Consider the following 16,696-nt stretch of genomic DNA (forward strand, 5'->3'; position numbering starts at 1 on the left):
CATTCTCTATCAAGTGAAACATATTCATGACAGTAGTCTTTGTGCAGTAGTCCCCGATTTTCTTGGGCAATCCGCAACAACACTTCTCAATCTGTTCTGACAATGGCACAAACCTGTAAGAGGTGACTGGCAACAGTGTGGCCCAAAACTGTTTATTGTACTCTTCCAGATTCGCACACTATTTAGCATTCAACTCGTGCCATTCTATCATCACATCCACTGACAATGGCACAAACCTGTAAGAGGTGACTGGCAACAGTGCGGCCCAAAACTGTTTATTGTACTCTTCCAGATTTGCACACTGTTTAGCATTCAACTCGTGCCATTCTGTCATCACATCCACTTCAAAAGTGTTTGTCAACCATGCAGGCGCAAAAAGCTGTTTGAATTGGACCCACGTTGTTGGGGCTTGACCCTGGTTCAACAATGCGGTCCACCATTGAAGCGCATTCCCTTTCAAGAAAGTGGCAGCCTTGCGTATCTTTGAAGATTCCGTGAAGTTTCCTCCAGCATAAGCTGCATCGAACTGCTGTATGAAGGTCAAAGCCTTCAATTGATCCTCATTTCCTCTTAAAGTTTCAAACTTCACTCCCTGCCCACCTTCCTTATAATCCTTCAGCTGACTCAAAGCCACATTATCATAAACAGGTGGCTGTAACAGTGGTGCTCCATGATTGTTCATTCCAACACTCGTTTCAACTGTTTTACCTATCATATCTGCATTTTGTACGTATGTCTGCGAAAAACCAGCCATACCAAATTGTGTTCCAGGCACTCGAAACTGGCCGTAGGCACCCTGAAAACCTGGTTGGACACCCATGTTTGCGTACATAGGGTTACCCATGCCTGTTTGCATTGTCCCGAACACATTCCCTGGCATATAACCTGTGGAAGGTCCAGCCATGGCTTGAAATACTGAACCACCTCCAAAATAACCAGGATAAGTATAAGGTAATGGAAGGGTCTGACGCATAGCGTGCTCATTACTCCCTTGACCATTCACAAACGGTGCCTGTCCAGCTAAAGCAAGTTGCTTTGGATCATTGGACACCGCTAGTTGCTCAACCACATGGGCTTTCCCTCGAGCATCACGAGTCCTCTGCGCATTGGAAATCTCCTTTTCCTGCAACGGCTCAGTCATGCCCTATGTAGGAGGCTGAAAACCCTGTGTCGGAGCCTGTAAGAACTCCTGCATCCTTGGGTTGTTAGCCAACTGCTGAAACATGTCCATGCAGCAACGCAATTGAGTTCTAAACAGCCTGTCCTCTTCTTGAAGAGTTGAAGGAATTTTCTCTGTGCCATGTGAGGAAGATCCCTCTTCAGGTACTTGGTCTCTCTTCTCTGCCATAACGACAAGCTCTGTGTTGCTTTCACCCACAACAATCCACGCTGCACTTTTTGAAGAAAAAGTGACTATCGTGTCGATGGAACCATATAACCGGCCTGTACAACGTAGAGGGCGGTTCTATTTCAATTACATGTTAACTTTACACAGAGCACTGAGAAGGGAAGAGAACACAGTTGCGTCCAGCGACTAGAATGTCACTGCGCACACGAGACCGACACCCTGTAGGCCCCAAAGACTGGCAAACGCGCATAAACCCCAGAATTGTACATGTTCATCTGAGTAGCCCAACTAGTGGGGCATTACCATATGTGCCAAAGGGGAAAGAGAGATGCACGAGAGCAAGTCATCGCGCTACATGAGACAGAGGAGAAGTCAAGCTTTCCATTAAAGGTGTAGACCTGCACCCACTACTCACACACACTGTAGGTCACTTGTGTGTAAAAAATCAGCCCCCTCTCTCTCTTGGGCGCCTCATCTAGCTGAGGTGTCCTGCAGGCAGCTCTCCTCCTGCCAAGTGTCCAGTTTGCCACTTTGAGTTAATTCTCTAGTTCCCACTGACTTATAAAGTTGTGACTTTCCGAGAGGCCCAGACTTCGTTTGGCGGGCACTGACTTCCATACTCATCAGAATTCAATGCTAACTGGTCCGACCAGTCCCAGACCGACCGACCCAGACTCCCGATGTGAGAAACCTATTTGGCCGCAACCGTTTCACACTGGCCATGCAATGTCCACTTGCACCTTTTCAAGGGTCTCGGGTAACAAGTAAAAACAAAAATAAATAAAAATACCTAGTACTTATTTATTGAAGGCAACAGGAAAAATACACCTCTTGGTGACACTTATCATCATGCAAATTCTGTGTGTCATGCTTTGGAGAAGACGAGACTGAGAGAGTCTCCTTTTCTCGAATCTCTTGCATCTGTGACTGAACTTGAGAAAAGAGTCGCAACATCTCTTTTATGTGTCAGTCGTTCATGGCTTTTCTTGCTTTGTTCTTGCGATCCATTTCTGCTTTTCTTTCTGCGCATTCACGATCAAATTCTGCCATTCTTTCTGCTCTTCTTGCATCGCGTTCTAACTTCCTGTCCATCATCATCATGTCGAAAGCCTCCATAGGAGGTAGTGCAATCCTTTGCGTAAATGGGGAAGGGAGAGGGTCGGAAAGACCTCTTGGTGGGGAAAATTCTTCTTCGCCTCTCTCATGCTCATCATTTCTAAGCGAAGTATCCATTCTGCTTCGAGTGATGACCATCCACTGAAGTCTTGGGTTCTTGTGGGTTCTTGTAGGTTCTTGTGGTCTTGGGTTCTGAAGTTCACAAGGAACTTGGGTTCTTGGGGGTCTTGGTTCTTGGGTTCTTGAAGTTCTTGAGGGTCGTGAGGTATTGAGGTTCTTGAGGTTCTTGAAGTTCTTGTGTTCCTTCGGTTCTTCTTTCGCTTGCAATCTGTGCTAGAGAAGGATCTTCTCTTCACCCGAGTTCTACTCTTTTCTGCAGGCGCACCCCTCGGCGGCCTTGCGCTCACACCAAGGTTGCTTTTTCCCACCTCACGTCGATTGGCCGGCCGCTAAGTACATGGTCCGCTCTCAATGAGTGAAAAGAGAAACAAGGGGAGGTTGGACAAGCCCTTCTTTCTTGGGTTTCCCGTCACTCTTCAAAAACACGATTAGGAATCGACACGCCCAAGAGGACTTGGGTTACATGCAACTGCAACAAGCACAAAAAAGTCATGTGGTTCTTGTGGTTCTTTCCTTGAGTGATACAGAACACTGCCAAAGCTCTCATACCAATGTAAGGTGCGGCGGAATGAATGTTGAACTTTGCTCAAGATGAGTGCTCCTAACTGTGCTCAAGGTTCCTTTTACTTACAGAAACGAGAGCCTTCCGTTCCTTTAGTGAGAGAGTGCAAATGATCACAAACAAAGTGGTAAACACTGTGAATGAAGGTGCTGAGACTGAGAGATAGAGAGAGAACAATACGACACCAGAATGTTGTCAAACCCTCCTCCGAAGGCCCCACTCTCTATGGTGAGAGCGGTCTACTATTGATTGCACAAGTCTCTACAATGCTTTGGACTTGCCGACGATGTCGACGACGGTGAGGACGATGACAAGACGGGCTGAAATCTAAAAATGCTAATGGTTGAAATCTGCAAATCTTTATCTGCTGAATTCTGACTCTATGTCGGTGATGATGTCGATGACGACAATGCGACGACGACGGGCTGGAAACGCAGATGCTGAAATCTGCGTTTTCCGGGCTGAATCTGCAAACTATGCGGGATCTGACCGTGCGGCGAGGATCTGTTGCGGGAAGGTGAGATCTGCGAGGTTTGGGGGTTCTACTGCGGAGTCCGACTGCTGAAAACTGAAAACGCTGGTGCTAGTGCTACTTTTGTCGCGAAGATCTGCAAAAACGTTAGGTCTCTGGTTGATCCAAAAACGCTAGGCTGATTTGGGGTTCCGTGGTGGAAATCTGCTAACGCTAGGGCTGATCTGCTGTCTGCTGTTGCCATGAATTTGCAAGTGCAAAAACGCTGGCTGATCTGATGCAAAAACGCTAGGCCTTCTGGAATGCTGAAAACGCTAGAGTTGTCGCGAGGGTCGGTCTTGCTGAGAAGTTGCCTGTTGAGCAAGATGCTCCTGTTACCTCTTCTGCCAGAAAGTGCTAGCTCTGGTTTGCTTATATATTATCTTAGCAAACTTGCCCTACCTAGTTCCCAACAAAAGTCACTTAAAATAATAAGTGAAAAATGTCAAAAATAGGGAAAATAGGTTTAATGCGCTTGAAAATTCCCCTGATTGATTTTGATGGATTCTGATGGGAATTCTCATACGATCATGCTGTGTGCAACCAGAGAATATGCATCTAATCTAAGTGACTGGTCATGCACGGTCTGCGAACAGACTCACTAAAGTGCCAGATCACTTCCTATTCTAGATTGACTTGACTGAACTGAACCCTGGTCATGCTGTAGCTTGTCCACGGACACATAGGGTTGGATGTGTCACGTGACAGAGGCAAGAGCCTCTTTGAGCACGTATAGGAGTAGCTAATTGCTACTCCAAAAGCAGGCACCGGTGAGGGTAATAACCTCCCCATACAAGTGCATTTTCAGCGTTGGATATGTGCTGTCTTTAGACTGTTTTTCAGTCATACAGATGCTAGAAGCATTGGGAACAGTGCCCCATTGTTAGAGGGCAGTAAGGGGGGTGTTTAGGGCTGAAAACATGTGAAAAACCAGTAATTACAAAGAGCTGTAATTACTGTTTTTGAGCTGAAAACAGAGGGTTTACGCCATTGGAAGCGGGTCCTGGCATGGGGGTTTGTTCAGGGCTAGTTTTGGAGCCATTATGTTACCAGAATTTTGGTAGAACAGGTGCTATCTAGCTGGATACAGGTGAAGATCCATAGGACTTAGTTTTGTAACTTTTTATCCTCTTAAAGAATAAAGAAATACCGTAAGGGATGCCAGTCTTTGGGGCCAACAGGTTGTCGGCGTCTGCTTGGAGCATTCTAGTTTTCAAACTGTGTGTGTTTGAAGTGTCAATTCCCGTTACAGGTTTTATCTGCAAAGCTTCTATGTGTCCTAAAGTCTTAAGTAAGGTTTTGGGTGAAAGCCAAAGTCCACTGCCCTACAGGCCGGTTACAGGTACTTCACCCTTTGCACCTTCGAAGTGAAGCATGCCAAAGAATGAGCCCTCTGCACATATTTAAAGGCCCTTGGCCTCAAAAGCAGTTTACATGAAAAGCCTTCAAACTCAAAAGCAACTGGCCCAAAAGCATCTTGTCCAAAAGCTGCCTCCCGCAAAACGCGGAAATCCGTATAGGTGCCACGTGGCACTGCTAGCGTAAAACACGGAAATGCGTAGAGCTCTGCCACGTCATGTTTTCTCCGCCTGCGCGTGTGTGCGTGCTTTATTTTAATGCCTTTATGTCACTTGGCCCCCATCGGACGGGGCCCCATAAGTTGGTGGGAACTTCTTCTTCTACTGCTTCTACTTCTTCTAGGGTTTAGGCCCCTCGACTGGGATCTGCAGGTTGGCTCCGTTCTTCAGTGGCTTGGCATGTTAGCAATTTGTGACAGAGCCTGTGCTCTGATACCGTGTGAGTGCGCGTGTTCTGATACCGTGTGGTGGGAACTTCTTCCGCTTCTTCTTCTTCTACTGCTTCTACTTCTTCTAGGGTTTAGGCCCCTCGACTGGGATCTGCAGGTTGGCTCCGTTCTTCAGTGGCTTGACATGTTAGCAATTTGTGACAGAGCCTGTGCTCTGATACCGTGTGAGTGCGCGTGTGCGGAAACGTGAGAGAGGAGAGAAGAGGATGTAGACACAAACGCTAGTGTAGGGAAGAGGGGCCGATCAACCCCCCATGACTACCAGAGCAGAAGACCTAAACAACTGAGATCAGATGTGCCCAAGGGGGAGGTAGGGCAATGCATAGAAAACCTCACGACCCAGCAAGAGGAAAAAGATATATAGGGCGCCCAGGCCCAGAAGTGGGTGGTTGGACATTGTAGGGGGTGGCCAGCCCGGAGACATACTAGCCAACGGCCGTACATATATGCCCTAGACCTGAGTGAAGCAGCAGAGTGGTGTATACACAACATGCTCATGAGAGCATAGATTTGGTGCATCTTCTCTTGCCTAGATCTAGATGTGGATCTAGATCTCGGATGAGGAAACCTGCCATTGCATGGTCACAAGGCCTACGAAAGGCTGCCAGAGGAGGTACTGCACCGTAGAGTGGATGTCGTGACACTTCACCTGCTGCCCACCAAGAACCCCAGGGCTGATTTGAGAAAACGCTGATCAGCTGGCCAAAAAGGTGAAAGGCCTCCATTGACTGCTAGCCAAGTCTAGATCTACCCCAAGGGCTGCCCTCTCCTGTGGGCTCAATTGCTGTTTCTCTGGGGTGACCCCCCCCCCCCCCCCCCCCCCCCCCCCCCCCCCCCCCCCCCCCCCCCCCTCTTGTGGTGGTTATAAAGGTCCCTAGGCTGGCTGCCTGACCTAGCCCTCAGCCCCCTCGACCATACATAAATGGGAAAACTAGGGAGAGAGTGGAAAGGGGCACCAGATGCCTATGGGGCACAGGGGAAAAATAGACACAACCCGACATAAGAAACCTACCTCACACTGGCCGGGCATAGCCACAAAACAACCCTCACTCCCTAACACCTGTCCCTGGGAGAAACTAGGATTGACTAGACAAATCCAAAGAGATGCGTAAACTAACACCCCCTCTCAGCTCCCGGAGAGGAAGTTGGACCATGGAGTTGAAGTGAGCATTCTGCAACTGTAAAGAGAGGGTTTCGTGGACGAGGATATCTACTACTGAACTATGAGGTCGAATACACGGCCATTGTATCATCCAACTACTACCCCCGAAAGACGTCCGGGAAATATTATGTTGTTCGCTGAGAGTAAATCCAACTCTATCAAGAATCTCCTCAACTCAACTGACTCACAAGTCGCACAACCATTATCTGCAGAAGGCACTGCTGCTGATCGCTCCAAGAGAGTGCATCAATACTGAGGGTAAAGGCATAAACTAATGGTATCCGGATCATTTCCCAACTCTAAAGTACTCCACCCTTGAGGAAAGAGTCGGAAATCTGCACCTCGTGTCATATACCACATGCCAGAAACTCCAAGCTGCTACGAGAAGTCCAAAGAATGGGATAACCGAGGTTACTAAGGAATAAACTCTTCGATGACGAAGAACCAAAGAATTGCATCAACCACCATGTACAATGATAAATTGCAAACATAGCAGCCACGGTATGGTACGGGACGTTTAATACGTTGTGTACAATACGCATACGAGACGTATTTTTGAGAATCAAAAATAAAATACGTCAACCTTCTTTAGATATGATACTTTAACAAGGACAAATGAAGCGGGCCATGCACCTCCTCAATGACTCTTCAATGTTTAATCCTAGCAAAGTGATGAAGTGCGCGGGGTGTCACAAAGTGATGACGTGGCATGACCTAAAGGACGGAATCCGAACAGAGAGGGATCAAATCCTTGGTGAAAAATGCAGAAGAGGTTTTACCAACTTTCAAGTCTTTCCGAGTGGCCCAATTTTAAAAGTTCAATTCCTACCAACTTATGGGACCATATCCGATGGGGCCTAAGGGAGACACAGGCTTAAAAATCTGCGTGGAAGGCTGATGATGTGGCAGTTGTACGGACGCCCGCGAATCACACTGTTGACGTGGCAACTGTACGGATGCCCGCATTTGACGTTGCTGATATGGCAAACCGTACGGATTTCTGCAAATCGCGCTGACAGATCTTAGCGCTAGCTTTTGGGCTGAGCTGCTTTTAGACTTGAAGCTTTTCATGTGTACTGCTTTTGGAAGGCCGAGGGCCTATAAGTTGGGTGCCAGGGCCTTAGTTTCAGGCATATTAGCTTGGGAGCGCTCGTGAGACGAGGACCCTCGGACATTGTACTTTGGAAGCATTAATAATAAAGAAATATCGAAAGGGGCGCCAGTCCCTCTGGGCGCGGAACTTCGCCGTGCCGTGTGGTCTCTCTCTCAGTTTTATTCAGTTCTTTCATTTTTCTCACGTGTTGTGGTAGATTATCTGCTTGGGGTGCCCATGTGTGTTACACGGGGTCTCCAGGACTGTCCCGCCTCAGTCATGGAAAGCAAATTGAGATGGGAAGATCTGCCTCCTCCTGAAGCACATGTGTAGTTGGGTCAAAGCAGTGGTGTCGATGTCTGAAAAGCCCGAGCCCCCGAATGCCTACTGGCTCATGGAGATCACTTTGGCTGCCATCTCTGGAGACTCGCACTCTATCTGATAGTAGCCTCTCCCGAGATTATGCACATCGATGATCTTGCCCATTTCGGTGAGGAATTGGGCCTGGAGCAAGTCCCGAACCTTGCCTCTGCTGGGCCGTGTGCCAACAATCTTGCAAATGACCGAGGTGGCTTGAAGCCGTTCCACCTCGGCCATCAAGCTCGCTTGCTCTTTTGATGAAAGAGCAAGTCAAAGGGTTGGCTCCATTGTGTCGGACGAGGGGGCTTCTGTGGAGTCCCTTTGGGATGGAACAGGGGCTGCCATTTTGTGTCTGATGCTCTGGAGAGGAAGGCGAAGACGTCGACGAAAAAAACCTGCGCACTGAGGTCAGCACACTAGCGGAAACAGGAGCACGGGGCAGGGCTGGAGGAAAGGGGACTAAGGAGTTGGGGGGGGGGGGGGGGTAGGCGCGAGGGTGTGGGGAGGGGGGGGTGGGCTGGACAGCGCGGGTAGCGAGCGATGATGCGGGAGCAGCAGCGAGCTCCATAAGTTGGTGTTTCCTAGCCTAGTTTAGTCCTTGGGTTTTGGTTATTCCATGGGCATATAGGCTCCATGAACCCACCACATCCAAGCACCAACTTTGGCTCATGAACTCATCATTTTGAAAGCATGCCACATCTCAAGCTTTTGAGGTTCATACCAAAGTCCTCCAACACATGGATTTAACTTTGTAGACAAGAAAAAAAGAAATTGTGGATGATTATGATAAGAATCTACAACACAAAATAAGAATTGCTTCCTAGGCGCGTGCCTTGGTAAGAAGCTCTGATAAAGTACATTGTGCAAGAAACAACATAAAGGGATGGCTGTATGCAAAACGCGTCTAAAAGTTAGCTTAGAGAGGTTCAGAGCTTCGCATCCATGCTATTTTTGACGTATAGATAAAATTTTCACATGGATGGCTCGCAAAACTTGCATGGCGTCGGCCATTGGATTGGCTGATTGTTGCACACACCACCTGGTCTTGCAGTTTAGTCTTCTTCTGCGGCCTCATGTAAGGGACAAATTCTAGGCACTATCCTCCCTCCTAGTGGTGGGCAGCAAAAAATAACTGGATGAGACTGCAACAAGGTGTTTTTGGCCGGCTGACCTGCTGGGGTTGTTGGGATCTTGTTGTGTTGCAACTCTCTTTGCTTGTCGGGTAACTCTAGAGTATAGTGGCCTCTTCAAACACTGAAGCTGGCTAGTGCTGCTACTACATCTCCAATGTGACCATTCAATTCTATCTTCTGTCACCTACATGCTGCAGTTCAGACAAAGCATGTGATGTAAACTTGTTCACTTCACCACAGAAGCTTGAAGCTTAGGCTTCTCTCTCTCTCTCTCTCTCTCTCTCTCTCTCTCTCTCTCTCTCTCTCTCTCTCTCTCTCTCTCTCTCTCTCTCTCTCTTTATCTCTCTTTTTCTCTCCTTGTCCACGGTTGTTGATTTGCAAACTACTTGGATATGTATGAATGACTATGTCATTGGTTAAGGGTTTTAGCAATGTGGTTGCGTGTTTCACATAGGTGCACGCTCTATATACACGGCAGTTGAAAGATATTGATGCTCTAACCATTCTCACAATTTTGACTGGTAAGTTTGGAACTTACATAAACCTTGAAACAGGCTAGACAACAAAGAAACGAATCTTCTGGTTCTGAAAAGTGTCAAGGATTTGCATCTTCAGCTGGTGTGCCATAGTTTCTAGTTCTAAGTGTGACTATTGACATGGACGTTTCTTTTTTTGTAGTTCTGCCTTCAATGTGGAAACCAATGAGGAGGTAGCAATCAAAAAGATCCCAAATGCTTTTGACAACATGATTGTGGCGAAGCGGACTTTGCGTGAAATTAAGATCTTAGACCACATGGAACATGAAAATGTGAGTTGTTGAATGACTTCTGCTTGGTAAGGTAGTTTGTGGATTCCCCCTTTTTGCTTTTCCTGGAGCATAGGTTTTTTTCCCACATATGGGAAGTGTCACAAGCGTGTTTTACCCTTTTTAGCAAAAGTTGGTCAATTTGCACGAGACAAAAACTAAGTCACATGGCAAAGTGGTCTACCATATCGAGACAATTTTGGGACACAGCCAAAGTATCTACGGAAATGTTGAAGTAGGAAGGAAAAGCCAAAATTAGCCGTGTGGATTTTCAGTATTATATCTGTTCTTCCCCTCTGTCTATGGATCAGACACCACACGCACCCCATGGGGTGGTGAAAAGAGTGAATTATGAAGGTGTGTGCAACGTTGCTCATCTGCATCCTTGTTAGAGAGGATCTTACTACCCATGCATTGAGACACAATCAAAGTCACAGAAGGTTGATAGTTCGGTGCTGCACCACCTAAGCTACAAATGAGAGGGTGCATGATAATGAACTCTTCTAATGTGTCTTTACCAGTTAAATTTACTTGCTCAGAAAGTGGCTTTTCCCCCTGTGTCTTCATGCAGATTCTTGCTTTGAGAGAAGTCATTCTACCGCCAGAAAGAGAAGATTATAAAGATGTGTATATTGTGACTGAGCTTATGGATGCTGATCTTCACCACATTATCAAAACAAGTCAAGAACTCACAGAGGACCACTATCAGGTAGGTCGTAGCACTCGTTCTTAACCTTAGAATTTTGATGGTTTATCAACGAAGTTGAATTCCAGGTAGCATGTGTGATATCTGTAAGGTAACCCATTGTCAAACTTGCCATAGCTGCTTTGGGGATGAGTTTTTGTTTTGATATATCATATGCTGAAGAGCGCTTTTGCTTTTTATACACTTCATTTCATCAGTGTCTGGCATCTTTCTTTTCTTTTGTGCTAGATCTTTGACTCTTTCTATTCAAGTCATGCACTGTGGAGCCTGGGCCAAAGGTTCGGTATGCAGGCTTTTGTGTAAGGCATAAATGTATGCTAGTGGTGTGCATGCGAGGGGGGTGCTATGTTGGTGATGGGAGAGCATTCAGATCAACAGCCAATTTTGTTCAGTGATGACAGTAAAGAATATGTCACCTTTTAAGAACTTCATTTTTACTTTTCTTTTTCGCTTTGTGGATGACTATTATGAGGGAGTTTCTTGCAGCTCATTGCAAAATTCATTTGGGGCATGATGGACTCAACGACCTGTACAATTCTTTAAATTGAAGTTTCAAGTTTTTTTTTAATGTTTTACTTTTAAGGATCTTATCCACCTACAATTTGGAATTGCACTGTTATTTGTGGCAGTGGTGACAGGGCTCGTCCTATCTAACTTAAATGTGAGAGTTACATGATTAAATTGTTAGCAACCAGAATACACAGGGTATGGATTCTTTTGAGCTGCATGAAAGGGTGTCCATCATCAAGCAAGCAACCCACATGCAATCTGAAACTGCTCCCCCTTTAAACACGGGGTTTACTGAGACCTATTTTGTATGTTTTCTACTTTATAATCACAATCGACGGCTGAATGTTGATTGGTGTTTTCAGTATTTTTTATACCAACTGCTGCGGGGGTTAAAGTACATACACTCAGCAAATGTGCTTCATAGAGACCTCAAGCCAAGCAACCTGCTAGTTAGCGAGGACTGTGACTTGAAGATAGCAGATTTTGGGCTTGCAAGGACTTTTTCAGAATCAGACTTGATGACCGAGTATGTGGTAACAAGGTGGTACAGATCCCCTGAGTTACTTCTGAATGCCAAAGGCTACAGTGCTGCTGTTGACATGTGGTCGGTTGGCTGCATCCTTATGGAGCTATTCAACAAAGAACCTCTGTTTCCTGGAAAAGATTATGTTCACCAGTTTAGCTCGATCACTGAGGTAGATACACTATCCCATCATTCCATCGTTCCCAAGCTTGATTGCTGATATATCAATGGGCTGGCTGCAAAGTTTAAAAAATAAGATCAGGTTTCTTTTTCAACCTTACTTATAAGTCACACAACGCGCATAAGTGAGTACCACCAGGAACACATGCAAAGGTTGATACTTCAGTGCTTATGGGCTAATCCACCATGCAACGCGCATAAGTGAGTATCACCAGGAACACATGCAAATGTTGATACTTTAGTGCTTATGTGCTAATCCACCATTCTAATATTGTGTGTGTGCGAGTGCGTGCATGCGCACAATGGAAAAATCATGTCAACGTTTTGTAAATGCCAAAAAATAACCTGCTTACGAGACAAGATCATAAAAAACTGTCAGTAGCCTCATAGGAACAAAACAAATCAAAATCAGTTGTAAGTGGGTCCGTGTAATGGGCACATGGGAGGTGGTTTGGAGGAGTTGATATTGTGTCAAAGCGCATCAGAAGGCGTGGTGACAAGGGAACACTAGGTAGGAGAGAGAGAGAGAGAGAGAGAGAGAGAGAGAGAGAGAGAGAGAGAGAGAGAGAGAGAGAGAGAGAGAGAGAGATGATGATGATGATGATGATGGTGTATTTATGTCCTCGGGGGGCCAAAATGACCCATGGGACCCAAAATCTCATATATGAGACTCCCCCCTTCCCATGTGAAGGAGGGGACGTGTCATGATTCTGTGGTGATTTTGTTTGTGAGTGTGGTGTGATGTTCTAGCACTTTGGCAAGATAGATGCCTAGTGTTACTGGAGAGGGATGTGTTCTTGAGAGAAGCTCCTCAAATGTAGTACATCCTTGAATAAGTTGGGGAAAGTCGACCCGAATGTGTGCATATGCTGGACATTCAAGGGTTACATGTGCCTCATTTTCCAATGAGTTCAAGTTGCATTGAGTGCATCTCCTCATGTTTGCATCAATATTCAGCCATCCTCCCGTTTCACTTTTGAGCATGTGTGATCTTGTCCGCATCAAGGTGATGGCCCGTCTCGCACGGTAAGACATGGGTGTCCTGATATGTTTTTGGGTTTCCCCGGTCTTGTACTCTTCCCAGTATCTCGTGTTTATGTGCTTGCAATAGTATTCAAACTTGGACCTGTGCATTGCATTCTTCCATTTGCTGTGGAGGGCCTCAAGTAATTGTAGTTCAAAATTCAGCTCGTGCTCATGCTCGGTACCTGCCTCTACATGCATGTCCACATGTGCTCCCACATTCCATTTAGAGAACCATTTCCTGATGTCCTCAACAAGGCTAGAGGTGAGAAACTTGCTTTTGTGGTTCTTTTGCGGTTTACATCCTACCTCCCATGCTATGTGAGGCAAACGGTTATGAGGCATCAGCTTCACCTTCAAGAGATATCTATGCATTCTTTGCAAGGCAAGCATTTCCAATGGTCTTTGTCTAGTCTCCAATAGCATCACTGAGTATGGTGTTGTGGTTTTTATCCCCATATGTCTACATAAGAACTTTTTCTGAATTTTCTCAATGTCATTCCATGTGCTGGCCGGAATACTTGGTCCCCATACCTCTACCCCATACAATAGCGTTTGGACCACACACGCATTGAAAGCCATGAACTTTATTTCCCACCTTCTAGTGACGCTTTGTTTGCACATGTTTTCAAACTCGTAATACCTTGCTTGTCCTGCTTCAATTCTTGTTTTTGTACAGTGCCCCCATCTATGATTCGAGGGTATAATGATGCCCAAGTATTTAAAGCTGTCCACTGCTTGAATCTCTTGCCCATCATACATAAGGGCGGGCTGATCCTTTGATTTGTGTGTACAAATCGCCATACATTTTGTTTTCGTGACATTCACTGAAAGTCCTGTGGCTTCGCAGAAAGTATGTACCGCATCCAAAAGTTTTTGCAAGAGAGACATGCTATGCGCTAAAAGAACCACATCATCAACATAAATGAGGAGTAGCAAAGTAATGAGACCTATGTTTGGTGCATCTCCATTCTCTTGCGTCGTTTGGCAGATAAAGTCCTCAAGCTCATCTATGCATAGCCCAAATAATGTTGGGGACAAAGGGCATCCTTGTTTGACCCTTATTGTGCTAAAGAACTCTTTGGAGAAGCCTGTTTGCATTTTCAGTTTACATCGAACTGCATGGTATGGGCGTGCCACCGCAACCCTCAAGTGTATGGGAACCCCAATGGTCTCCATTTCAATCAATGTGCCTCTGGTGTGAGATGGGGGGGAGCTCTGCTGTGGGAGTGGCTCTTGCGGCTGTCCCGTGTCTGCTCTGAAGAAGTCTGTAATCCGTCTTTGAGACTGGTTAGCCTCGCCATTCATCAGGCTCTCTCTGTGTCTGCGCAACTCGAGCAAGAACAAACCTAGGCATCTTTGATCTTCGTATCTCATTACTCTTGAGAGTGGTCCAAAACCCTCTCTGAACAAGCAATGGAAGCGGCCTCGTATCTCGTAGTAGACGGGGCAGCGGCATGTATAATGCTGCTCTGTCTCAGGTTCCATGTCACACAAGGGGCATGTCCTGGCCTCTGTTGGTACTCCGCTATATCTCCCTGTTTCAATCCGCAGCTGGTGAGACGATGTGCGTAACTGGCCAATAGCACACCGTATCCCATGGGACAGGTGGGTATCCATGTATCTGGGTCTCATCACAAAACCATCTTCCGTAAGCTGGAGAAGGTGGTCTCTGTAGAAATCCATCTTCGTGCCCAGTTCTTGTGCTGGTTGTATCCATGTCCTCCTGGTGTCTAGCTGGGTCATGTCTTGGCGGATGAGCTTGGTGATCTCCGACTGTGTAAGAATGAGAGATGATGCGTCCAATGAGTACTGGAATGGTGGCAGCCTGTCTATGCTGAACCCATACGCCTGAAACCATGATGTCATCTCCCCATACCAGCATGTTGTATCTCCTTGTATGGCTAACTGTCGGGAGGACTCAAGTGCAATGCGAGCGTATCTGTCTCTGGGAAGTTCCCATGTGCAGTTTATGAAGGAGACTGATCTGATGAGCGCCTCTACCACTAGTGGGGGGGCCGCCAGCTCTGCTCGGATAATGGCCCGTGGTACTGATGCATTGGCTCTAATGAGCCGCGAGATCATAGAGACGAGAGGCTTCTCCATGTTCCCCCATCCGTCTGTGCGACCCGGCCTCCCGTGGTGATCCAATGAAGGTCCCCATATCTCAGCCAGAGAGAGAGAGAGAGATAGATAGATAGATAGTTCTATTATCGTCCTGGGAGGTCAAATATGACCTATGGGACCAAATGAACATGTTACGTGGTGTGAGTGGAGTTCATAAGTGACTCTCGATGCTCAAAAATGGCTGAAATGAGCGTCGCAATAGTGAGTCCACATCGTGGTTGGGAGAGGAAGGTATGTAGGGAGAGATCATGGCTCAATATATGGGGGAAAGAGGACCTAATGTGGTCAAAAGCTGAGCACTCAAGTAGTGTGTGGTACTCACTCTCTCGCACTTGATGAGGGCATAAGGTGCAAAGTCGATGACACTCCTCGCCAGTGCCCCAACGTCCCGTCTCGCAGCGTAGAGAATGGGAGCTAAGACGAATGGAGGCAATGGTGCGGATCGCACTCAACGGGATGGGCTCAAGGATGTAGGAATGGGTTCGGTTACCTCGTTCCGAGAAGAAGAGAGATTTGTAGTTTGGGGCAACGTGTGTGGTGTAATGGTTGAAGCGAGAACCTCCGGATTTCTCCCAAGCCGTGATACACTGGCGTTGTAAGAAGGCCTCATTAACTTGGGAGTCGATCGACGCATCCTTGACCAAGTGACATGCATCCCATCTTCCAAACCATTTCTTGATATCAAGCATCCACCCCGAACTTAGTATTTTGCTCTTGCATGTCTTTTGAACCATTTGACTTGCTTCATATGCGATTTTAGGAAGTCGATGCAAAGGGCTACGTTGTGTCTTACGCATGTACTCCACAACCCTTTGCATGCCCAAGACCTCAATGGGAAGCAATCCGGACTCAAGAAGTAAGAGCATGTAGGGTGTTTGTGTCTTGACTTGGAGAAAGTTGGTGAGAAAACGCTTTTGGACATTCTCAAACTCTTTCCAAGTAGACTTCCCGATGCTTCCACCCCACACCTCCACTCCATAAAGAAGCACCAGTGTCACCAATGTGTCAAAGAGGTACTTTTTGAGAGCCCAACACTTGATCTCTCCTGCATTGCACATGTTCTCAAATGCATAATAGGCCCTCTTTCCGGCTTCCAAGCGACGCATTGCACAATCCTTCCATTTATGATTGGATGGAACCTCAAGGCCAAGGTACTTGAAGTGATCTACCACTTCAAGTTTCTCATTGTTGTATACAATGCATGGATTTTCATCATTGAGGGTCTTTACAAGCATAACCTTGGTTTTGGATCCATTCACGATCAGCCCGCTATGTAGGCAAAAGCGTTCCAAGACACTCATAAGCTTTTGTGCATCTTCTAAGGTATGTGCCAAGAGCACTACATCATCGGCATAAAGCAAAAGCATGATCACCGCATTTCCAATCTTAACCTCTTCTATGCCTTCTTGCTGCATAAAGTCAAGAACCATGCATTCCAATTCATCAATGAGTAGCCCAAAGAGGGTTGGGGAAAGTGGGCATCCTTGTTTGACACCAATAGTGCTTGCAAAAAATTCTGAAATTCCATCTCCCATACGTAATCGACATATTACTTTTTGGTAGATGCGAAAGACTGCATGCATAAATTCTCTTGGCACTTGAAAGCTTTG

General features: G+C 46.5%; 1 protein-coding gene across 1 annotated transcript in view; it reads left to right on the plus strand.

Annotated features, from left to right (window-relative positions):
- The window catches only part of LOC147446853 (mitogen-activated protein kinase 4b-like), a 60,662-nt gene that overhangs the window by 15,344 nt on the left and 28,622 nt on the right, over positions 1-16,696 (plus strand). Inside the window, exons 2-4 of the mRNA XM_086522807.1 lie at positions 9,891-10,020; positions 10,589-10,726; positions 11,596-11,928. Of these exons, the coding sequence (XP_086378933.1) occupies positions 9,891-10,020; positions 10,589-10,726; positions 11,596-11,928 (601 nt within the window). The remainder of the gene's footprint in view (positions 1-9,890; positions 10,021-10,588; positions 10,727-11,595; positions 11,929-16,696) is intronic.

Source organism: Adiantum capillus-veneris, chromosome 11 (genome assembly GCF_014529385.1).
Source record: "Adiantum capillus-veneris isolate H3 chromosome 11, ASM1452938v2, whole genome shotgun sequence".
Lineage (NCBI taxonomy): Eukaryota > Viridiplantae > Streptophyta > Polypodiopsida > Polypodiales > Pteridaceae > Adiantum > Adiantum capillus-veneris.